The sequence below is a fragment of the Phaenicophaeus curvirostris genome, chromosome 24, assembly GCF_032191515.1.
Source record: "Phaenicophaeus curvirostris isolate KB17595 chromosome 24, BPBGC_Pcur_1.0, whole genome shotgun sequence".
In the NCBI taxonomy this organism is placed as follows: Eukaryota; Metazoa; Chordata; class Aves; order Cuculiformes; family Cuculidae; genus Phaenicophaeus; species Phaenicophaeus curvirostris.
Genome location: NC_091415.1, coordinates 4,449,488 through 4,471,741, shown reverse-complemented (window position 1 = coordinate 4,471,741; position 22,254 = coordinate 4,449,488). Strand labels below are relative to the sequence as shown.

Genomic DNA, 22,254 nt, shown 5'->3' with positions numbered 1-22,254 from the left:
TAACAAGGAACAACGGTGTCTGAGAAAACATCAGCAGGAACTTCATCTGCTTCCCCAACTGCTCAGCCTTGGTGTGTGGTCAAGTGCTGATGTCGCACCTTTTGTAGCTCAAGAACGACTCAAAGCAAGTGAGGAGTAAAACAGGCAAGAAAACAGGAACAGAGACCAGGGCTGAAGGGTCAGACGACACAACAGACTTCACATCGAAAAAGAGAGACTGACGCCATAAGCAGGACATGAAGGACTTGGGAAGGGAGGCGTGGACACTACTGCCTTCCCCTCTCCCCACCACCACCACAAGAATTAACTGCCCCTTCAAAGGACAAACACAGCAGTACGCGTTTTGTAGGGGAAAAGGCACGGAAATTCACTCCAAACAGCCCACAGAGAGAATGCATCCATGTTTAAGCAGGAAAAGAAAATTCCTTGTCTTTGCATTTATCAGCAACATTAGCACACGAAACAAAACCTAAAGCATTTTAATGGAAATAACGTTACCTTTTGGAAGTCATCCAGCCAAACCAAGCAAACTGACCACCAGCAGGAATCCTACAAGGCTAAGGAATGAAGGAGCCCCCAGGAAAGTAAGGAAAAGCTTCCCTTAAATTATGTTTCTAGAACTGCTTTGAAGAAAGAAACCCACAGTAAATAAACGGTCGCATTTTACTTCTCCCCAAGCAGCTGCAAACTGAACAGGTATTGCTGCAAGTGGATGACATTGCACCTGGAAGCACGCGAGTGCAGCTTGGAGTGATGATGCAGTGGAATGCTGACAGCAAAGTACACACCTTGGCATTGATATATGGGTCAAAGGGGCCGTACTTTTTGAGTTCTTTGATCTCAAGAGCATTCTACAAAAAGGAAGAGGAAAAAGAAAACAAAAATGTGATCATGAAATGGGTGAGATATAGCAACAAAGCAACGGGTGACTCCCAAGGGGTGGGAATGACAGCACACAGCATCTCGTTCCAGTCAGAGCCATTAACAGCAGAAGCCATTCCAGCGGCGATTCCTGGAACCTAAACCACTGGGCATTTCATTTACCAGACTCCAAACAAGCAGCGCGGGCTATTCGCTGACTTTCCTTGTTTAAAAAGGCTCCCACTAAGCAGACATTAATGAAACATTACCTGAAAGGATTACACTGAGCTTTTAATCTTTTGTAAAGGTTTCACCCCAGTCCTGTCCTACTCGGAGCAGAACAGTTTACACACAGGGCCCTCAGTCAGTTCTTATCAGATGGATTGTAAACAGCTAAAGACGCTTCTCAAACCTATTTAAACAGACTGGGTGCCTGCAGCTGTGCCTGAAGACATTAACCACTGCCCCAAACTACCAAGGACGTTAAAACACACACTCTCAGTTATTGCTGTGACTGAGGAGTCACAGTGAATAGCATTACTCCCTATTTTTCACTTTGTGATGCTTTCGAAGCACCCATTTAGCCCGCTGTGCAGCTTGTGCATCATTAGGCACCTCGGTCCCCCACAGTATGGCTGGGAACAGGATTAGGACTCCTAAAACCCATCCTGAAAGGAGCTCGCTCCTCAGCTTCTGCAAAGTATCCCCTGCAGATCAAAACTAAACAGCAGAAACTCACAGTTCCCAGCTGCTCCTTTTGCTAAACTCAAGCCATGAGTACCTGACCTCCCTGGGGATTAACTTCTGAATTAACAGACTTTTTTAGCCTTCTGGTAATAAGGCGGACAAACTTATTTTGGTTCCCTCGTCTCCTCCTGGAGGAAAACCTGAGTGGTTTAGGAGTTGATTCGCAGGGACATTATTCCTGCAGGCATATTCCTGCCTCAGGGACAGGACAACCAAGGGCTACGGGAGCTTTAACCATCTGTGTGGATCTGTTGCTGCACGTCGGCTCAAGCTTACTCACCCATAAGCAGCTCAGTAACACTGGCCTCACCCAGCAAACCAGTTCCCTTCTCCAAAACTCTTAAACAAAAGAAATCTTTGGGTTTTCCAGCAGCAACATGTCAGAAGTTCCTTGGAATTGTAAGATACCTGCTGACTTCCACAGGGAAATTACATGGAAGCCAGTCCTACATGGCCACAGCAGCCACTGTCTGGTAGAAATTGATCCCTCAGCATCCTGAAAACTGTCAGCTTGACAAAGGGAAGAAATACACTAGATGATTTTTCTCTTGTCTGATTGAGAAAATAATTCTTAGAGACCAAGCTACGGCTTTACCTGGGGGCAAGCAGGCTAAAATTGTCTTACAGCTTAAAAATTAGTTAACTGGAGCAAGCGCTAGAGACAAGCCAGGAGAGGAGCTAAGAGAGCATGGCCAAACAAAGACTAAACAAAGCTGCTTTGATTAGTTCCCAAGAAATGGAGCCAATGTATCCTCTGACAGAACTAGAAACCTTCTCAGCTGTCTAGCAACTGAAAGAAAACACTACAGGTTAGTTTTAGAAGCCCAGGACAAAAGCAGGAGACCACTTCCTAGGTGTTGAGTGGTTCTCATATTTATATATCTCTGTACAAACATATATACCTTACTCATTCAACCACTAACTCAGCACTAGAGGTGTCGCTTTAGGCAGTGCCCTTCTTATCTTATTAGCAAGTAGGACTTCATACCAACTGCTACAGGTCTGGGGAGGGTCAGGAGTCGGCTGAAGTAGCGTCTCTCTCCATCAGAGAAGTGATTCAACAATGTAATAGAGAAAAACAGGCAGACCTGCTCATTCACTTTAGTATGCGAAGGTCCCTGGTGGATGAGGAGCTTCACTATGTCTGCATCGCCTTTCCAAGCTGCCAGGTGAAGGGGGTAACAGCCTTTACAGTCCGCGACGTTGGTTAGCGCGTCGTTCCTCAGCAGAACTTCCACAACATCCCTGCAAGAGAAGGAAACTCGAGTCTGTGAGATATTCAGTCCTTGTTTCACAGCTTACATTCTGCAGTGTTTTAGAAAAAGCAGATCTGAACAGGAGAATTTCAGAGATACTCTCGAAACGTGATTTTAAAGCATTCCTATTAAATGCTGCTCGAGGGAATAAACAATTAGAGCCTGCTGAGATGAGCTCAGGAAAGATCTGTTACCTTCGTAGCAGTGGAGCTCAATAGGGACTGAAGTTGCCCGTGAGCCACGCTGGTGAAAAGTGAATTGCACTAGCACAATGATGATGAATAAGGATTTTAACTCTATTCAGTTTCTTAGTAATTTAAGTAGCAATGAACAATAACAGATTTACCACACTGAAGACTGGAGTTACTTAAAAGCATCATAATGCACAGAAGCAAATTTTAAGTGGTGCAGGCACAGCAACACATCAGACACCAGACAGACTGCAGAGGACTGTTACTGGAGGAGCCACCGTTGAGATGTTGTTAGATCTTAACCAAATTACTTATAAACAACGGGGTGGTTGAAAACCTTGGTGTTTTGCCTAATTTTTAGAGGTGTCTGATCACACCGTACAGCAACTGATGTTTCACTGCATCGATGTCCTTCACCTCTTGTCCTGAAGATGGTGTAGTGCTGCACCATCACCACATCTTCAGTGGGAACAGCGTAAAACTACACAGAACCTGTGGCTTGTAAAGCAGAAAGCATTCTCTACGATCAAAGGCATGAGAAGGTGACTCACTTATGGCCATTCAAAGCAGCATGGTGCAGTGGAGTGTATCCAGTACTGTCCACGCAGTTCACATTTGGCCCTCTCCAGATGCTGCAAGACAGAAAACGGACAGGGAACACTTAGCATACACCAAACAGATGGACTAGCTGGCAGGGACAAGTTTCAGCAGAGCTCTCACACCAAGCTGGTTATCTGGAAGCTGTGGTTAAGAGCAGTAATATAGAGAACAGACCACACAGCACTGCATCGAGCAGAAGGGTTAGTGTCACAACACACAGAGCCAACATGGGGATTGACTACTCCACGCTTTATCAGACCATCCTGGCTTTAAAACAGAGCTCCCGCGTTCTCCTGCTACCAGACATCTTTCACCCACACACGTGCTTGCCAAAAAGCATCTTCAGCAGGACGCGGGGCTATTAAAGCGAACCACAAGAGACAGCAAACCATCAACCGCCACTAATTCACAGGGTTGTGATGGGTCTGGGAAACCCTCTTTCCTCCAAGACAAGAGCCAAAGGCTGTGGGATACAGACCCTGCTCCGCATCACCAGTGGGATTCCACCCTAACTTCTTGCTGCCCCAAAATCATTTCCATCTGACAGCTTCTGGCAGTCCCTATGAACAAGTAGGTGGTCCCTGAGAACAACTTCCCTCCCTTGTTCACAAGTTGAACACCAAGGATTTAAGGATTAACCCTGTAGAGGATTAATCTTCCCTCTAACCCTGCAAGGTGTCCTATTTAAACCAGTGGAGAAACCCATGTGTAAGGAGCTGGCACTGCTCCTGAGCTGCTGCCAAAACAGTTTGGTTCCACCAGCACTACCTCCCTCTCCCAGAAAGAGCACAGGAACACAAATCAATATTGAAACCTTCACCTCTCCTGAAGGCAGCTCTCTCTGTTACAACTCTCGTTACAACATCATTCCTCGTTTGCTGGTCTGTTTTAAACTCAGTGCTTTAAGAATTATACAGGATTTATTAGAAGCCTGGACAATCGCACGTTTGCTAATACAGTAACGTTCTCCTGCACTGTTTTTTTTAAGCAGGGGTAGAACTTAACAGCACCCTCTAATTCTCAGTTTAACTGGTTTGAAATGAAGTCAGCTGTTGCTCTTTAGAAAGTAGACCCTTCCCAATCACTTTATTCCCTCCCCAGCATGTAATCACTGAGACTCATACAACAGAAGCAGCCCAAGCAATAACCAGGTTTTCTACAATAACAGCCATTCCTAGAGGGCTGCTGGCCAGAAAAAAACTCCATACCACAGCGTATAAAAGCAGCAGGAAAGACACCAGACCAACAGGAACCTCATATAGTGGAACTTCAGAAGCAAACTAAGCAGCGTGGTTACTCTCAGGCATGTTCCAGGTGGGACTCGGGTGCACGCTCTGAAATGGAAAGTCTGTCCCCTCAAGTGACTCCTGATCCAGCAGAGCATTATAAAAGGCTTTGAGTCCCGAGACAGACACAAGCTCCACCAGAGGAGAGGGAGGTAAGAGGAAACTTCATCCATGAGGACAGAGAAGTAAGCCACAAAATCCAATTTTAAAGGATCAGACGACTTATCCAGAGGCATTCCCGTACACCACCACACCGCCGGCAAACCAACATATGCATGCAACGCATTCCAAGTGCTCCTCACATCATCCTTCTGCGATCATTAGCAGGATGACTGCTTAAACCATCTCCAGAAGATGTAGGAGACCCCAAAAACCGATCAGATTGAGTTGAGGAGATGCCCTACGCCATCCAGTTGCAACAGACCTGAAGGATGAAGGGGACCTGAGTAATTCTCAGGCTCTGGTTTATTTTTGGCAGTGGGCTCACGCAGTGTGGTTGCCCAAATAAATTATTGCTGGATTTAAAGTGGCAATTAATGGTTAAAATGAGTACCAGGAAGACTTGTGTGTAGTCTGGGGCGGTTACGAACACCATGCCTGCATATTCTCTGCTGCCCTCACCAAAGCCAGAGAGCTCCGCGGTTTTACACATGAAACAGCGCCGGGTTTTGGTGCAGAGCTCAAAAAACCTTCAGGGTGCATGATGGGTGGTTATGAACCAGAGGACATTTGATGAGCACCCCAAGCACTGAGCAGCTTATGCTAAATGAAATAAAGGCACCTTAGCATAAGGCCTCACAGCTTTTGCACCAGAATTAAAGCTAACTTTGCAGAAGAAGCAGCTGCTGTAACTAACACACCGTCTTCAAGGTTTTTCTTTGCAATAATAGAGAGTTGTTCTACCTTATACTCCTCTCATTTCTCACAGGAAGCTTTCCTCGGTAGTCCTTGACTTGTTGCTTTGTAGTCTATCAGTTTGTAGACTGAGATGCTCACATAGCTATTTCTCATGAGAAAATAGAATAATGTATTGTAACCAATGATTACTTGTTGCTAATGGAGAATTGTCAAATCAGCTTGTAAAACAATGGCTTGCTTCAGCAAGTAAGGTATAAAATGTGTTGTGAACTTCGATTAAATTCCGTCAACTGGCACCCTGTTCCGTCAACTGGCGCCCGAACAGGGACGGGCGGCCCTCGGATTGCTTGCTGAAGTTGCCTTGAACGACTGAAGACGCAGAGCGGAGGGTACGGAAAAGCCGACCGTAGGTGAGTGCTGTCCCCGGCACTCGGGAAAAAAATGTTTTCCAGGGCTGCGCAGCTTAGAAATTTGGAAACTCGCCACTGGCCAGGCGAGCGGTCGGGGAGGAGTTGGGGCCAGCGCTTTCTGCCGAGGAGAAGGCTCGGATAGAATCTGCGCAGAAGCTCCTCCAACATATGCTCTCAGTGAGAGTAATTACCTACGAAAAAGCTGCGATGCAGTCTATGTTAACATGGGCTTATCAAAGTGGTGTTGTTACAATGACCACTGCCCTATTGACGGAAGAAAACATGGGACAACACGCAGTGATAAATATGATACAAGTGAAGCCATTTAATCGAAGTTCACAACACATTTTATACCTTACTTGCTGAAGCAAGCCATTGTTTTACAAGCTGATTTGACAATTCTCCATTAGCAACAAGTAATCATTGGTTACAATACATTATTCTATTTTCTCATGAGAAACAGCTATGTGAGCATCTCAGTCTACAAATTGATAGACTACAAAGCAACAACTAAAGGACTACCGAGGAAAGCTTCCTGTGAGAAATGAGAGGAGTATAAGGTAGAACAACTCTCTATTATTGCAAAGAAAAACCTTGAAGACAGTGTGTTAGTTACAGCAGCTGCTTCTTCTGCAAAGTTAGCTTTAATTCTGGTGCAAAAGCTGTGAGGCCTTATGCTAAGGTGCCTTTATTTCATTTAGCATAAGCTGCTCCGTGCTTGGGGTGCTCATCAAATGTCCTCTGGTTCGTAACCACCCATCAGGTGCACACATGAAAAAACCAGCAGCATCTCACGCAAACACTTCTTTCAGCTGAAGGTATAAAGTAAGGGAAACTGAGGTGAGCGGTGTAGTGGGCACAAACCAAGTCTCTTGCTCAGTGTTATCAGCAGCACGGCTGGGAGGGAGCCAGGCGTATCCGTCCCCATCGCAGCGCTGTCTCCTTGTCAGAAAACACTTCCGTAAACCTCCTTAGAAATGCAAAAGTCACTTAAAAGTCTCAGAGAAGTAGAAAAGTCGAAGCACGGGACACAGAGCTGGCTCGACAGCGAGTGCTGGTGCTGCAGAAATTAGCCAGGATTGGAAGATGCTAAAAAAAACCCAAAAAACAGATCTGCTGTGTCCTTTTCTCCCCTTTGCCCTTTTCTTCTTGCAAATAAAGAAAGCTTTTATCAAAGAAAGGTCAAATCACCCAGTTCAGTCTGAAAGGATCCAAGAGAAGAATATTTATATTTAGATGCAGTGAAGTCTATTTGCCCCTTCCCTCCTCTTCCTCTCCACTCCGCTGGGAAGGCCACACAGCTCCCCCGAGTGAACGGAAACCAAACCTTTCATCCCATTTTTATTTATGCAATGCATAGCATTAAAGTGACAGATGAAGATAAGCACCCAAACTTCTCATGTTAGAGCTAAACACAGGAAAATAACTCCACGACAGTCTGCAGAAACTACGAGCTGGAAAAACATTAGCACAAGGATGTTACTTCCAAAGGATACGGCGATTCCTCCAGAGCACTGATTGCAGCGCCTGATGCATCCGATTGGAATGACATCTCAGGCAAAACCTGTAGGAACTGTGGCAGAACCACAGGAAACAAATCCCAGGCTCTAATCTAAAATATTAGACTCATGGAATGGTTTGGGTTGGAAGGGACCTCAAAGCCCATCCAGTTCCACCCCTGCCATGGGCAGGGACACCTCCCACTGGATCAGGGGCTCCAAGCCCCATCCAACCTGGCCTTGAACCCCTCGAGGGATGGGGCAGCCACCACTGCTCTGGGCAACCTGGGCCAAGACCTCCCTGCCCTCACAGCAAAACATTTCTTCCTAAAATCTCACCTCAATCTCCTCTCCTCTGGCTCAAAACCGTTCCCCTTCATCTAACTCCTGCACTCCCTGATGATCCAGAGCCCCTCCCCAGCTTCCCTGGAGTCCCCTTGAAGTCCTGGAAGGCTCTAAGGTCTCCCCAGGCCTTAGGAACCCCCTCAGATCACTCTAGGGTACTCCAGGATTAAAATCTCCTTTGGAATTGAGGTCTTTTCAGTCCCGACAGGGAAATAAAAAGAGGTTTAAGCCAACAGGAACAACAGCAAGACTTTGAGATGTCGAGCTCATCGATACGTGGGAGAGCTGCCCACGAAATCCCATCCAACCAGCCCCATTTTGGGGATTTGTATCAGACAAATAAATTGGGAATAGCATCCACCTCCTCTTGGTTTTCACAACACAGAAAGCAATACAAATTATCCACCAAGATGCTGAGGGGCATAGTCTAGTGTTTGATAAGAATGGTTGGACTTGATGATCCGGCGGGTCTCTTCCAACCTGATGATTCTATGATTCTATGAATCAAGTAAGTGAGTTTAAACACAAAAATCACTGCAGGGAGATCCAGAGCACCCAGCAGCCAGGCAGGATTGATTCCTTTTAGAGTGGTTTCCCCTCCAAATCACCACCCTCCTGCTGCACTGAAGCAGAGATGCTCACATCAAGGCTCGGGGCTGCATCTCCACCTAGAATCCATCGCCTCGATGGCTTGCAAATAAGAATTGAAACGAGAGAGATGAACACTGATTTATGGTGCTGTGAGATCACGCAGCAGTAAAGCAGGAACCACCTTAATGCCTGCTTGCAGACCCAACTGCCTTGATCTTGCACGGCAGAGGAGAAGCAATTCCAAACAGGACAGTATAAACCTTCCCTTCAGCAAAACGAGACAAGACAGAACAGAACTCAGGAAATCCCAATGCCAAACCACTGCGATACCCTTCGAGCCTTGCGAGCCGGGGTGTAGGTGATGTCTCTGGAAGCCACGAGGGCTTTGCTGCTCGCTGCTCTATGGAGCCTCGGGAAAAGCAACTTCCAGACCTCTGTTTTCCCCATCTGTGAAATGGAAATACAGCACAGAAAGAGGCAGAGGACAATGCCAAGCGCTATCTATGTGCAGTGAGATGTGGGGCTGTTTCTGATTAAACAGATCCCTGCACAGGAAGGAGAACGCTGTAAATACAAGCTCCCAATAAAGCTCCCAGAAGGTCTGGAGCCAATTCAACTCCCACCACTGTTTGCTTTCTTTTCTTCCCCAGTCCCCCAGAACCCCTTCATATGAAGGAGAGGGTTTGCTTTTATATGAGCAGCATCTGTTATGAAAGCAAACGTCTATAACAATTCCCTCGATTTCACCTCCCTTCTGCTGCACCAGGGTCGCATCCCCACGTTTCTGATGGATCTGTTTAAGGCAACTGAGACTGAGCTTGGAAAACTGCAAAACCCGCTCGGTTCAAATTAATTCTTGTGCTGTTTTCTCTCGCTCCGTGATTCAGCAAGTTGTAGCCTTGCAAATACAGCTTCCTGTTTGCAAAAATTGCTGAATAAAGCACATTGCTTTAGGTCATGGTACAACCCAACAGTTCCCCTATACAAGACCACATTTGTCCTCTTGCTTTTCAGCTTCCTCCTGACTGCATGAACTTTATTCACAGAACTGTGTGGGGCAGGGGGCTCGAGCAAAGGGCAAGCCACCCAAAACATAAGTTTTCAAGCCAAGGGATCAATGAGTCCAGAGGAGGCCATGGAGATGATCTGAGGGCTGGAGCAGCTCCCGTACGAGGACGGGCTGAGAGAGTTGGGGTTGTTCAGCCTGGAGAAGAGAAGGCTCCACAGAGACCTTAGAGCAGCTTCCAGTGCTGAAAAGGGGCTCCAGGAAAGCTGGGGAGGGGCTCTGGATCAGGGAGGGCAGGGATAGGATGAGGGGGAACGGTTTTGAGCTGCAAGAGGGGAGATCGAGACGAGATATCAGGAAGAAATGTTTTCCTATGAGGGTGAGGAGGCCCTGGCCCTAGTTGCCCAGAGCAGTGGTGGCTGCCCCATCCCTGGAGGGGTTCAAGGCCAGGTTGGATGGGGCTTGGAGCAACCGAATCCATTGAGAGGTGTCCCTGCCCATGACAGGGGGTGGAACTGCAGGGGCTTTGAGGTCCCTCCTAGGCAGTTTGGGTTGGAATAGTTTATTCTATAATTTATAGTCTCACATATCTGGATTGCAAAAGCACCTGAGACTTCAGGGACCGGTAATCACTTGTGCAGATCTCAGAGCAGAGGCCATCACTACCCACCTTGTACTGACGTACTCAAAACCAGAGACAAGGGGCACAACAGCAGCGCTGCTGCTGCTTCAGATACAAGAAACCAGTACGAACGAGTGACTGGCCTCAAGGTCACAGTGGAAGCTTAAAGTAGCTAAGAACTGGTCCCAGATGTTCAGAAACTAAGTTCAACGCCTTAGGGACAAAGCACTGTGAGGGCAGTTAAGGCTGGAGGCAGAATGACTCCTAGTGCATTGGCTGGAGGATGTCACCAGCAAGTCCACACACACATCTCTGCTGTTCATATCCGTACAACTGCTCAACTCTTGCAAGGCGAACGCAACCCTCTTTTGGTATTTCCTGCTTATAAACTGGTAACACAAACAACTCAAACGCTTTGCGTGAGGCTCGTGGTTTAGAAAGCGCACTGAAATGCTTCCGAAGAGAGAAAGGCAGCGTTCTCACCGATGGGATGGGGATAGTGTGGCAGGGCTCACAACAGAGCTGCGACCCCTTCCCTTGCGTGCCTCAACCACGAGATAATACAACAGCCTTTCCAAGAATAAACGGCTGATGCACGGCTGGAGAAGATTAAAGCAGAGTATTCCTGGGGCAGGGGGGGAACATGGTTGGATCCCAAGCACTATTTTCTCAGCCCCTCTTGGGAGGCTTGAGGGAAGACAGCGCAGAGCAGTCCGGTTAGATTCCAGCTATCAGAGTGGCTAAAAAGGAAGGCAAAGCAGTGTTCTTTGGCTTCTACACTCCTCAACGTTTTCATCCAGATTTTCCTTTGCTATAAAAAAAGCAGGCAGGCAGGATGATTGCTCCCACTCCATACTCCTTGGCTGCCTTCTTCCTCGTATTTCCAGGGGTTCTATAAGAAAGGTAGGATGAGGCTCTGGATCAGGGAGTGCAGGGATAGGACGAGGGGAATGGTTTTCAGCTGAAAGAGGGGAGATTGAGATGAGATCTTAGGATGAAATGTTCTCCTGTGAGGGTGGGGAGGCCCTGGCCCAGGCTGCCCAGAGCAGTGGTGGCTGCCCCATCCCTGGAGGGGTTCAAGGCCAGGTTGGATGGGGCTTGGAGCCCCTGATCCAGTGGGAGGTGTCCCTGCCCATGGCAGGGAGTGTGACTGGCTGGGCTTTGAGGTCCCTTCTAACTCAAACCATTCCATGGTTCTACGACAAAACACAACTCAAAGCAGGCAGGAAGAACTGTCAAGGCTACTATCCATGGATCATACAGCCTGTGGAACTCAGAAGAGCTGAAGCATTCAACCACCATTTCACTGCAGCATGTATTCCCAAAGTGGTCAGGAGAAGCATGGACAAATCCTTCACACTGCAAGTTGTAAGTGGCATTGATAAATGTAGATGGCAAAACGAATCGGAAAAGAATTAAAGAGCTCGAATGATTATGGGTGAACTAAAGAGCGGATCTGGACTGCCAGGGCTGCCAGCCTTCTGATCACAGACACTGCGGAGAAACAGCTCACGAGGTGCAATGCCACCTTAAACCAGTTACGAGGCATTGCTGCCCACGCTTCCTCCTGCTGGAACTCAGCAGTTTCTCACTGTTGTGCTTAGAAACCTAAAATTAGAGGAAACGGGAGACAACTGAGCCCATGCACAACAATCAACACACTGAAGAGTCCAGCAGTTCCCAGCTGCTACAGCATCAGCATGGATTTACGTGGTGCTTTTAATGCCTCTCCCTTCCAGAAAGCACCTGTGACATCAAAAATCCCCCCTGAAATGCTGTTAGTTCTGGGCTGCAAAGCAGAAACGTTCCTGGCAATTAACCCACAGGAGCAGGAAAGCAACACCTATAAGAAAAGAACACTGGGATCAAACATCTGTGCAAAGCATCCAGTGTTCAAATATGAACCACTAGAGCTGACAAATTGATTTGACTGGGATTTGAACATCGACACTCCAGGAAATCTGGATACTTGTGACACGGAGTGTAGATTAAACTCAAAGGGAAGGAGCACATGCATTAAATGCGCAGTTACCAGGACTGCTGAACCCAGTAAGCATCATTTCTGCACCGACAAAGCACACTCACTTGGGGCTCCTTCTTAGATAGAAGCTGTACGGCAGCATCTCCACGGAAGAGACCCTGTTAATGTGGGGACGACTCACACCCTGCGACCCATGGAAATCTCAGTCTCACAGCTCTGGGATTAACATTGTGTCACCCATGCAACGTGGGATGAAACGGCAGAGGTCACCAAACTGTGTTCAGGGATTCACACGGCAACAATGTGAGATCTTTCTTGGAACGGGTCCAATGGAGGCTACAAAGGGTTGGAGCACGTCCCACACGAGGAGAGGCTGAGAGAGTTGGGCTTGTTCAGCCTGGAGAAGAGAAGGCTCTAAGAGACCTTCTAGCAACCTTCCAGTACCTGAAGGGGCTACAGGAAAGCTGGGGAGGGGCTGTTCAGAAAGGCTTGGAGTGAAAAGGCAAGGGGCAATGGGGGTAAACTGGAGAGGGGCAGATTTAGACTAGACATAAGGAAGAATTTCTTCACTATGAGGCTGGTGAGGCCCTGGAACAGGTTGTCCCAGGGAAGTTGCAGCTGCCCCATCCCTGGAGGGGTTCAAGGCCAGGTTGCATGGGGCTTGGAGACCCTGATCCAGTGGGAGGCGTCCCTGCCTGTGGCAGGGAGTTGGAACTGGATGATTTTTAAGGTCCCTTCCAACCCAAACTGTTCTATGATCTTACTCCCTCTGGTTTTCCCCATTCTCGGAAGAGACCTTCTCTCTTTACAGAAGGGCAGGCTTACACCAGAGCTGAGTCAGACAGTCATCTATCAGTGAACAACAATTGCGTTTCCAATTAGAGCCAACAGGTGAGGACATGCAGTATAGATGATGCAAAGAAGAATTTGGTGCCTGCTGAGGTGCCTTTCCCACTCTAATTGCAGAAAGCTCCTTCCAGAGAATTCCTTTCAAGTGCAGGAAAAAGAACACAGTTGCCCAGTGTAGGCATTTCCTTGGACAAACACCTAACAAATCCTGACAACTAAACTGAAAGCATCACACTGCAGCATAAAACAATCTCCTTGAACAGGTAGTGACCTCACCTGAGAGCAATTTCACAGAAACATAGAATGGTTGGAGCTCTAAGGGCCCAGAAGCCCATCCAATTCCGCCCCCTGCCATGGGCAGGGACACCTCCCACCTCCCACCATCTCACCTCAATCTCCCCTCTTGCAGCTGAAAACTGCTCCCCCTTGTCCTACCCCTGCATTCACTGACTTGTACAAACTTCCAGATTTATGCACATGTTCGCAGAGAGAATTTGTTTATTTTCTATCTGCATTTGTATATCAAGTTAAGTTTTATGGGAGTAACAAGCGTTTTCAACAGCTGTATCCACAAAACTCCCTTTAATTCTCACATATCCATCTGCATGCATACAAGGAACAGCTCTACACGCGTTATCTCATCTCGTACCTCCAGTATCAACTCACACCTCCCAGTGGACTTTGTTCCATCAGATTTCAGATCAAGTTTGGATCCGGATCTTGGCAAAGAACTCAACAGCAGCAGCCAATCTTAACTACGCAGCTGCAACTTTTAATGGAAACAACCACCCAGCATCTCCTGGCACTCAAGTTTTCGAGAGGGGCACCTAAGTGAGAGTATGAGACTCAAATTTCCTCATCATCCATGGATATTTACATAACTCAAAGAGAAGGGAATACATCTCCCATCTCCACCAGCTCTCTCAGAGGAAAGAGTGTGCTTGGAAGGAGAAACCACAGCACAGCTCTGTAACATTACAATAACCAAGGAAAACTGGGAGTGAGTTTTTCCTAGAGTGACTTTTTGATCTTCTACATGCATCTGGATTTCTTCCCTTTCAAAATCTTGGCCAAAAGAAGCAGGTTTGGCACATGAGAAAAACATAACTTCCTCTAGAGCGAAGCTGTCACACAGCCCAGTTTCCAAAAGCGGGATGCAGCGAGGAAGTTCCCCCAGGAGTGGAGAATCCATGTGTTTGGAAGGCGCGATGGTGGGAACATGGCTTTGACAAACACAGCAGAGGAAGCCAAGCACCTCCAGATGCACCAGGAATGACAGCATTGGGGTGATCACCAAGAGTCCTCAGAGCCAGCATGGACATTCAACTCCAAACACAGCAGCATCCACCTGCATGAGGCTGTGACGGCATTCTGGCCAATGTCCCACTTGGTTCTCTTCCTCTTGCTCTTCAGAGACCTCTTCAATCATCATACCAGCAAGAAGATGGTTTTTCTGCTGCTTAATTTGTATCCGCATCTCCCCCAAACCATCACGCACACCAGCTAGGTAATGACATCCAACGGTTGGAGAAGCTTAAATGTATTTTTCCTGGAATTGTCCTGGGCTTTTTTCACTCCAAGTGAAACAAGTGATTCCAGCAAACTCTTCAGTGTGCACCATCACACTGAAATCCTGCATAGGTTTGTAGTGATAGGACAAGGGGCAATAGGTATAAACTGGAGAGGGGCAGATTTAGACTAGTCCTAAGGAGGAATTTCTTCACTATGAGGGTGGTGAGGCCCTGGAACAAGTTGCTCAGGGAAGTTGTGGCTGCCCCATCCCTGGAGGGGTTCAAGGCCAGGTTGGATGGGGCTTGGAGCCCCTGATCCAGTGGGAGGTGTCCCTGCCCATGGCAGGGGTGGAATTGGATGGGCTTTGAGGTCCCTTCCAACCCAAAATATTCTATATTTCCAGCCTTAGGTCACATCTAACTATCTAGAAAAAAAAACAAATACTGGCTTTTCAAGGAGGAAGGCACAGACTTTCTCTTGCCGGCGTCACAGGACTTCAATGCAGTTTATATCATGTTTAAAAACCAGAAACATAGACAAGACACTGAACCACAAAATCTAGGGAAAGAATAGCTCACAGTTATGGCTAATATCACATTTAAGGCTCACATTTATCCCTCCCCTGTAGAGCGCTTCCCATATGACTAAGCATGCTGAAGCACAAGACCAAACACACAGGGCAGACAGATTAAAAGACTTAATCCTATTGCACTAAATGAAATTCGCATGGAAGGGATGCGTTAATACCTGCAAGAAAACAGAGCAGGCAGTAAGAACAACTGAAAAGCAGCTACTGGGGACACTGACACCATGTGAAGTCTGAGCAGCAGTTAAAACCTCTGCCCATGTCAAGTTGCTGGACACCTCTTCCCTTTTCTCTCCAGCATCAGGATCAGAACAAGCTTCACCCAATCCATCCTGAAAGCCTCAAGGCTCCTCCTTTAGTAGTTGCTAATATTCGGTATGGCACAAAAGTTAGACCTAAACAGTAAGAGGATGAAGCTCAGCCTCTTCTCAAAATCCCACCAGATAAATTAGAGCCAAAAGGCAATTTTAGCTCAGTCATAGGATCTCAAGGTCAAGTACATGATGCTAGACTAGACCGGGAAAAGTGAGAACCTTAATAAGGGCAGGACACATGAAAACAGAATCATAGAATCACCAGGTTGGAAAAGACCCACCGGATCATCGAGTCCAACCATTCTTATCAAATACTAAACCAAAATGACCCAGCTAACATTGCACAACATCACAACCCAGCCCAGAGCCACAGAGCTCAGGCTCTGCAGTCGGACTCCGGCTCCAAGGTCCCCAGCAGCAAAAGCAGAGCTAACGCCAAGGGATTCAGGGAGCAAATGTTTGGCTACAGTCCGATTTTGTAGCAGGCAGAAAGCGTGCCTGAACGTCTGCACAGGCACAGTACAAGACCCAAGCTCCCACCCCTCCAGCCCTTCCACTTTGTCAGCTCTTTTGCAGGGTGAAGCAATAGTTAGGAAGAAAGATGATTGCTAACAGCCTCATTGCCCAACACCGACAGACAGCTCAGCATGACAGCACACAGCGAAAAAGCCAGCATGTCAACCAGGGCAACAACACCAGGCAGCAACCGGTCCTCTACCAGCCACTGTTCCTTCTCTTTATGAAGAGAGCAGAACCACTCACTCCTGAGGTGCAGCGAGTGGGTGCAGGAAACCTGCGTGGATTTTCCGAGTGGCAACAGCCACGTGAACAATCAGTTCAGGAACTGCGAGAGGCAAAAGGTAAGCTCATCTATTTCTCTCAAAATCAGCCTGCCAACTCCTCATTTCCATAAGGAGGCTGGTGCAAGAACTATGACTACCTGAAAGGAGTTTGTAGTGAGATGGGTGCTGGGCTCTTCTCCCAAGTGCCAAGGGATGGGATGAGAGGAAACGGCCTCATGTTGCACCAGTGGAGGTTTAGATTGGATATTAGGAACAATTCCTTCACTGACAGAGTGGTGAAGCCCTGGCAGAGGCTGCCCAGGGCAGTGGGGGAGTCTCCATCCCTGGAGGGGTTCAAAACCCATGTGGCCTTGGCACTTGGGGACATAGTTTAGCAGGCAGGGTGGGGCTGGGCTGGCGACTGGACTGGATGAACTTAGAGGGCTTTTCCAACTTGAATGATTCCACAATTCTATGAACCACACGTCTCACCTCTGGGCTTGCAGGCTCACACCATAAAGGATCAATGATGGGTGGTTACGAACCAGAGGACATTTGATGAGCACCCCAAGCACTGAGCAGCTTATGCTAAATGAAACAAAGGCACCTTAGCATAAGGCCTCACAGCTTTTGCACCAGAATTAAAGCTAACTTTGCAGAAGAAGCAGCTGCTGTAACTAACACACTGTCTTCAAGGTTTTTCTTTGCAATAACAGAGAGTTGTTCTACCTTATACTCCTCTCATTTCTCACAGGAAGCTTTCCTCAGTAGTCCTTTAGTTGTTACTTTGTAGTCTATCAATTTGTAGACTGAAATGCTCACATAGCTGTTTCTCATGAGAAAATAGAATAATGTATTGTAACCAATGATTACTTGTTGCTAATGGAGAATTGTCAAATCAGCTTGTAAAACAATGGTTTGCTTCAGCAAGTAAGGTATAAAATGCGTTGTGAACTTTGATTAAATGGCTTCACTTGGATCATATTTATTGCTGCGTGTTGTCCCATATTTTCTTCTGTCAGATCAAGATATGGTTGTCATCGCTAATAGAAAAGCATCCACCCAAACTAAAATTCCCCACTAAGAAGAGGGCAGCACTACGCTTTCAGATGGCTCCTGGCAGTGGAAATGCATTTTTTAAGCTTAATGTATGGGGGGGGGTGTGACAGTGGGTGCTGTCACCTGCATTATGTGAGGGGAAGACAGAAAGGATGGGTCACACGTGCACATTACACTCCATCAAAGAATCTCACAGAGCTGGAGGCAAAATAAATAGCTGGAGGAGAGGAAAGAAAACCGGTCTGGTTTGAGTGCATATGCTGCCCTTTATTCTTAAAAGCATTACAGAGCTCGCTCTGCAATCTGCTCCCATTACGGGTGCGTTTCCAGCTGATTACATGCCACAGAGCAGAGCTCACATACAACACGGGCTCTGCACGCTGGCACGATGACCAGGGCCAGCGCCAAACAAAGCCCCTGTGGAAGAAGGGCAAGAGATTTCAGTCAGCAAGACGAGGAAAGCCAAGCTCTCCAGGGAAAAGGGGTCAGGAGCTTTGGTTTCCAAAATGTACGGTGCCAGGAGCATCCTGCTCTCCACGCATGGTCCCAAGGGAAATGTGTCAGTATGGAAAGAGACAGGAAAATGAGAAGGTGACATCAAAACAGCATCAGCCTAAGGTCCTTCACATTTTCAGCTCACAAGGACTTGCATGGAATCATAGAATCATTAAGATTGAAAAAGACCTCAACTCTTCCAGTCCATCAGCCCAGCCCCACTGTGTGTACTAAACCGTGTCCCCAAGTGCCTCGGCCATGTGGTTTTTAACATCTCCAGGGAAGGAGACTCCACCACTGCCCTGTTTGAAGTTAGCTTGACAGAACAAAACTCAGAAGAGGTGAGGAGAACGGAAAATGCTCGCTGGAGTAATTTTAAAAAGCAAGTTTGAATTTAGCTCCTAACGCACATAACTAAACGTGAGATGCAGTCAAAACCAGCACCTCAATAACAGTAATCACACACTGGAGCTCCTGTGTTTGTCAGTGAGCAAATCCTGATCACTCAACAGCTTCTGTACAATTGTCCATGAAGCACTGAAGCTGAAAAAACTGCCTTGTTTCTTCCAGGTGGGGAAACCAACCTCTAAGAGAGGAGAGAAATTGGACAACTTTCACAAAAAGCTTACAGAGCCCTTAATGAGACTGACTAACTAGCAATTTTGTGTTCCATTCTCCTCTTTTGCATCCAAGGAGATGGGGAGTTGAGAAATATGAGCAAAAGGAAGCCAAACATTCCTGCAGAAATTCAATAAACCAAGCAGCTTTATGCAAGTCACAGTAAACAGCCTGGAGCGGACAATACCATGGGCTTGTGACTGCTCAGGTAAGCATCCCTCGCTCTTCATATGAAGCGAAGCTCTACTCTCTCCACAGCGCTGGAGAAGAGGCAACTACGTGGAAGAAAATGTAGTATTTAAATAATGAGATGCAGAGAAAATCAGCAAGGCACGTTCTGTTGAAGCACAACTCCTCAGAAAGGTGCAGGACTTGCTCTTCGCCTTCCCTTCAGCTAGTGCTTCCAGAGAAATGGAAGCAATCTGCCTGGGCAACCATAAATTCCTAATCAAAAAATACCAAGCAGTGCCGAGCTGGCTACAGCTGGCAGCCTCACACTGTATTTTCCTTCCCCCTTTTGCTTCTGGGAGATGATTTAACAAGCCACAGAATCCCAAGAGACTTGACAGTCAACCAACGGAAACGGCATATCACGTCTTGAAGTGTCCATGTCCATCTGCGCTGTTCCCTTCTGACGGACACACAAAAGGGCCGAGGTGGGAATAAAAACGTTGCCAAAAGGAATTCTGGCAGAGAGCATTTCATTCCCAGCTCCTGTCATTCCCCTTGTATGGGGGAATGGATGCACCCAGTAAGAATTTCAGGATGGCACAAAACGTGTTACCCTCTCCGAGCCGTTTAGTCTGTGAAACGGCAACATCTTCACTGTTAGATGAAATAATAGGAGTAAAACAAGGCAAAGTTACTGCTTTTTCCCAGCATCCACAGTGATCTGAACCAATACGCATCTCAGTAGGATTTGAGATTTCTATAGCAGGGAGCCTATCATGTTTCTTACATGCTTCTAGGTTAAGTTTTAAATATGAACACATTCCTCTTGGTTAAGTGTGAGATGGGCTGACAAGAGCTCGAATCCTGTATCCAGTTCTGGAGCCCTCAGCCCAGGAAGGACATGGAGCTGTTGGAGCGAGTCCAGAGGAGGCCACGGAGATGATCCCAAGGCTGGAGCACCTCCCGTACAAGGACAGGCTGAGAGAGTTGGCATTGTTCAGCCTGGAAGAGGCTACGGGGTGACCTCAGAGCAGCTTCCAACAGTGAAAGGGGCTCCAGGAAAGCTGGGGAGGGGCTCTTGACCAGGGAGGGCAGCAATAGGATGAGGGAGAATGGTTTTCAGCTGAAAGACGGGAGACTGAGATGAGATATTAGGGTTTTGCTAATGAGGGTGGGGAGGCCCTGGCCTAGGTTGCCCAGAGCAGTGGTGGCTGCCCCATACCTGGAGGGGTTCAGGACCAGATTGGACAGGGCTTGGAGCCCCTGATCCAGTGGGAGGTGTCCCTGCCCATGGCAGGGGGTTGGAACCAGCTTTAAGGTCCCTTCCAACCCAAACCATTCTATGATTCTATAGAGACAAGATAAATACACCTCCACGTACTCCCTGTCTCCCAGTGCCAAAGAGAACTCATCTCCCTGCTCCAGCCCATGACAGTGAAGCTCAGACACTCCACGTGGCCACTGTGCCCTCCAGCCCAGCAGAGCTGTCTCCGCTTGATGCCTTATCACTGGGAAACCACGCCAGCTCGCTCTCTTCCACAGCAAAGCGCGTTCTGCCTTTTCAGCCTGGCTGCTGCCTAGAAGCGATGCCCAGAACACTGAACAACGGCACTTGTGTCTGACCTGGCGTAGATTAGAAGCAGGTAAATAGGTCAAGTAGAACACAGCAAGAGAAACAGAGATTGAAAGACTAAATTACCCCTCCCTACGTCAATTAAAAAGCAAACGCAATTATTTTGTACCGATAACTGCATCCAGAGTGCACTTTTGCCTTAGGGAGACTGAAAATAAAAATGAGACAGGGGCTAACAGAACATCCCATGTCTCTGGTGACATTGCCAACATCAGTGACACGAGGGCTTTGAATTTGTGCTGGCATTGAAGTGCTGAATTGTTCCGACAGACGGGGAGAGGGCACAGCGCTTGCAGGGAGAGCCCGGGCGCCTCTGGGAGACTCACAGGGTGCCCATCCCAGCACATCAAGATGTGGGGAAAAAACATTAAGCTCAAAAAGGAAATTAGCTGCTCTGATATTGAAGACTGAACGCAACGGGATGGGAGAAGAGGCCCTCAAGGAGGGGAACACAGCGTTGGAGAATTCAGAGCCACGACAAAGCTTCCACTGAAGCCATCAGAGCAGACTTTGCCCTTCAACACGACCCACATCAGCAGTCAAGTCTTTCACCCACACGGCACGTACCAAATCCCAGCGCTCCGGCTTAATCAGAAGTCCCTGAAGGCTCAAGAGAGACAGGGTCGAGCAAGGAATTAACTGGCAACAACGCGGGACGCAAAAAAAAGGCAGCTACATACCACAGCACTGACTCCAACTGGAATTCCTTCTTGATGAGCTTTTTAATTGGATGCCCAAAGAGCAGGAAACAGGGAAAGGAAGGAGTAAAGGCAGCAAGGGCAAGGAGGCAAACAGAAAGGTGATGGGAACATTAAGGAGACACCTGAACGGTTACCGTTCCTAGAGCACTGCAATAAGATCTGGTGCTTTCGTGGCATGCGTTGAGCAAACAGAGTCTATCAACTTAGACAAGGCTTAAGAAAGCTTGAGAAAAGCAGGATGGAAATTCAGTAGGACACCCTGTTACTCTAGCAGCATCTGTCAAATGCAAAGAGACGGCTCCACGGAGACCTCAGAGCAGCTTCCAGTGCTGAAAGGGGCTCCAGGAAAGCTGGGGAGGGCCTCTGGATCAGGGAGGGCAGGGACAGGACAAGGAGGAACAGATCTCAGCTGAAAGAGGGAAGATTGAGATGAGATCTAAGGAAGAAACGTTCTCCTATGAGGGTGGGGAGGCCCTGGCCCAGGTTGCCCAGAGCAGTGGTGGCTGCCCCATCCCTGCAGATGTTCAAGGCCAGGTTGGATGGGGCTTGGAGCCCCTGATCCAGAAGGAGGTGTCCCTGCCCATGGCAGGGGGTGGGACTGTGTGGGCTTTGAGGTCCCCTCCAATGCAAACCATTCCATGATTTAAAAAACAGGATGAGAATGAATGGCCAAGGCAGTAAATTATTTCCAAACCTCGAGATAGCTCCTATAGAGCTGTCATTACTCGTCTACGCTATCTGTGGAACAGAGATAAGGTTAGAGCTGAAAAACAGAAGTGCATGTCAGCCAGCTGAAGGGTACCCATTAAACACTAAGGTCCTTTCCCTGCTAAATGCTTGTCAAGAGCTGTGGGGAAGGCCAGAAGGGCAGGAACCACTCCTCAGAGAACCAGCAGGGACATCTGCAGGCAACCCCAACAGTGGAAAACTGAATAAATAATGGACCAGGCAACAGAGTTCTCCTTCCTACATGTTTAGGCTGGACATTAGGAAAAAATTTTTCATGGAAAGGGTCATTGGTCCCTGGCAGAGGCTGCCCAGGGAGGGGGTTGAGTCACCTTCCCCGGAGGGGTTTAAGGGACGGGTGGACGAGGTGCTGAGAGACATGGTTTAGTGTTTGATAGAAATGGTTGGACTCGATGATCCGGTGGGTCTTTTCCAACCTGGTGATTCTATGATTTTGCTGCACACCTTAAGTTTCCAGCTGCGTCTGTATCCACCTGCCAGATCTGATTTTGCCTAAGATGACGAGCCAGCCTCCAACAGGCTTTCTCCTCACCA

At 47.7% G+C, this 22,254-nt stretch overlaps 1 protein-coding gene across 10 annotated transcripts in view; it reads right to left on the bottom strand.

Moving 5' to 3' along the window:
• Positions 1 to 22,254, bottom strand: part of ANKS1A (ankyrin repeat and sterile alpha motif domain containing 1A) — a 125,767-nt gene that overhangs the window by 90,030 nt on the left and 13,483 nt on the right. For 6 of the 10 annotated variants that reach the window (XR_011339055.1, XM_069875942.1, XM_069875943.1 and 3 more), the window contains exons 2-4: positions 3,607 to 3,687; positions 2,697 to 2,853; positions 789 to 851 (exon numbers count right to left, since the gene is read on the bottom strand). Coding sequence is in view for 8 of the 10 variants with exons in the window: in XM_069875942.1 (XP_069732043.1) it covers positions 789 to 851; positions 2,697 to 2,853; positions 3,607 to 3,687 (301 nt within the window). In the remaining 2 variants the exon portion in view is untranslated. Of the gene's footprint in view, positions 1 to 498; positions 732 to 788; positions 852 to 2,696; positions 2,854 to 3,606; positions 3,688 to 22,254 lie in introns of those variants that run through there. The other 4 variants (XM_069875947.1, XM_069875948.1, XM_069875941.1 and 1 more) reach the window with 2 other exon arrangements.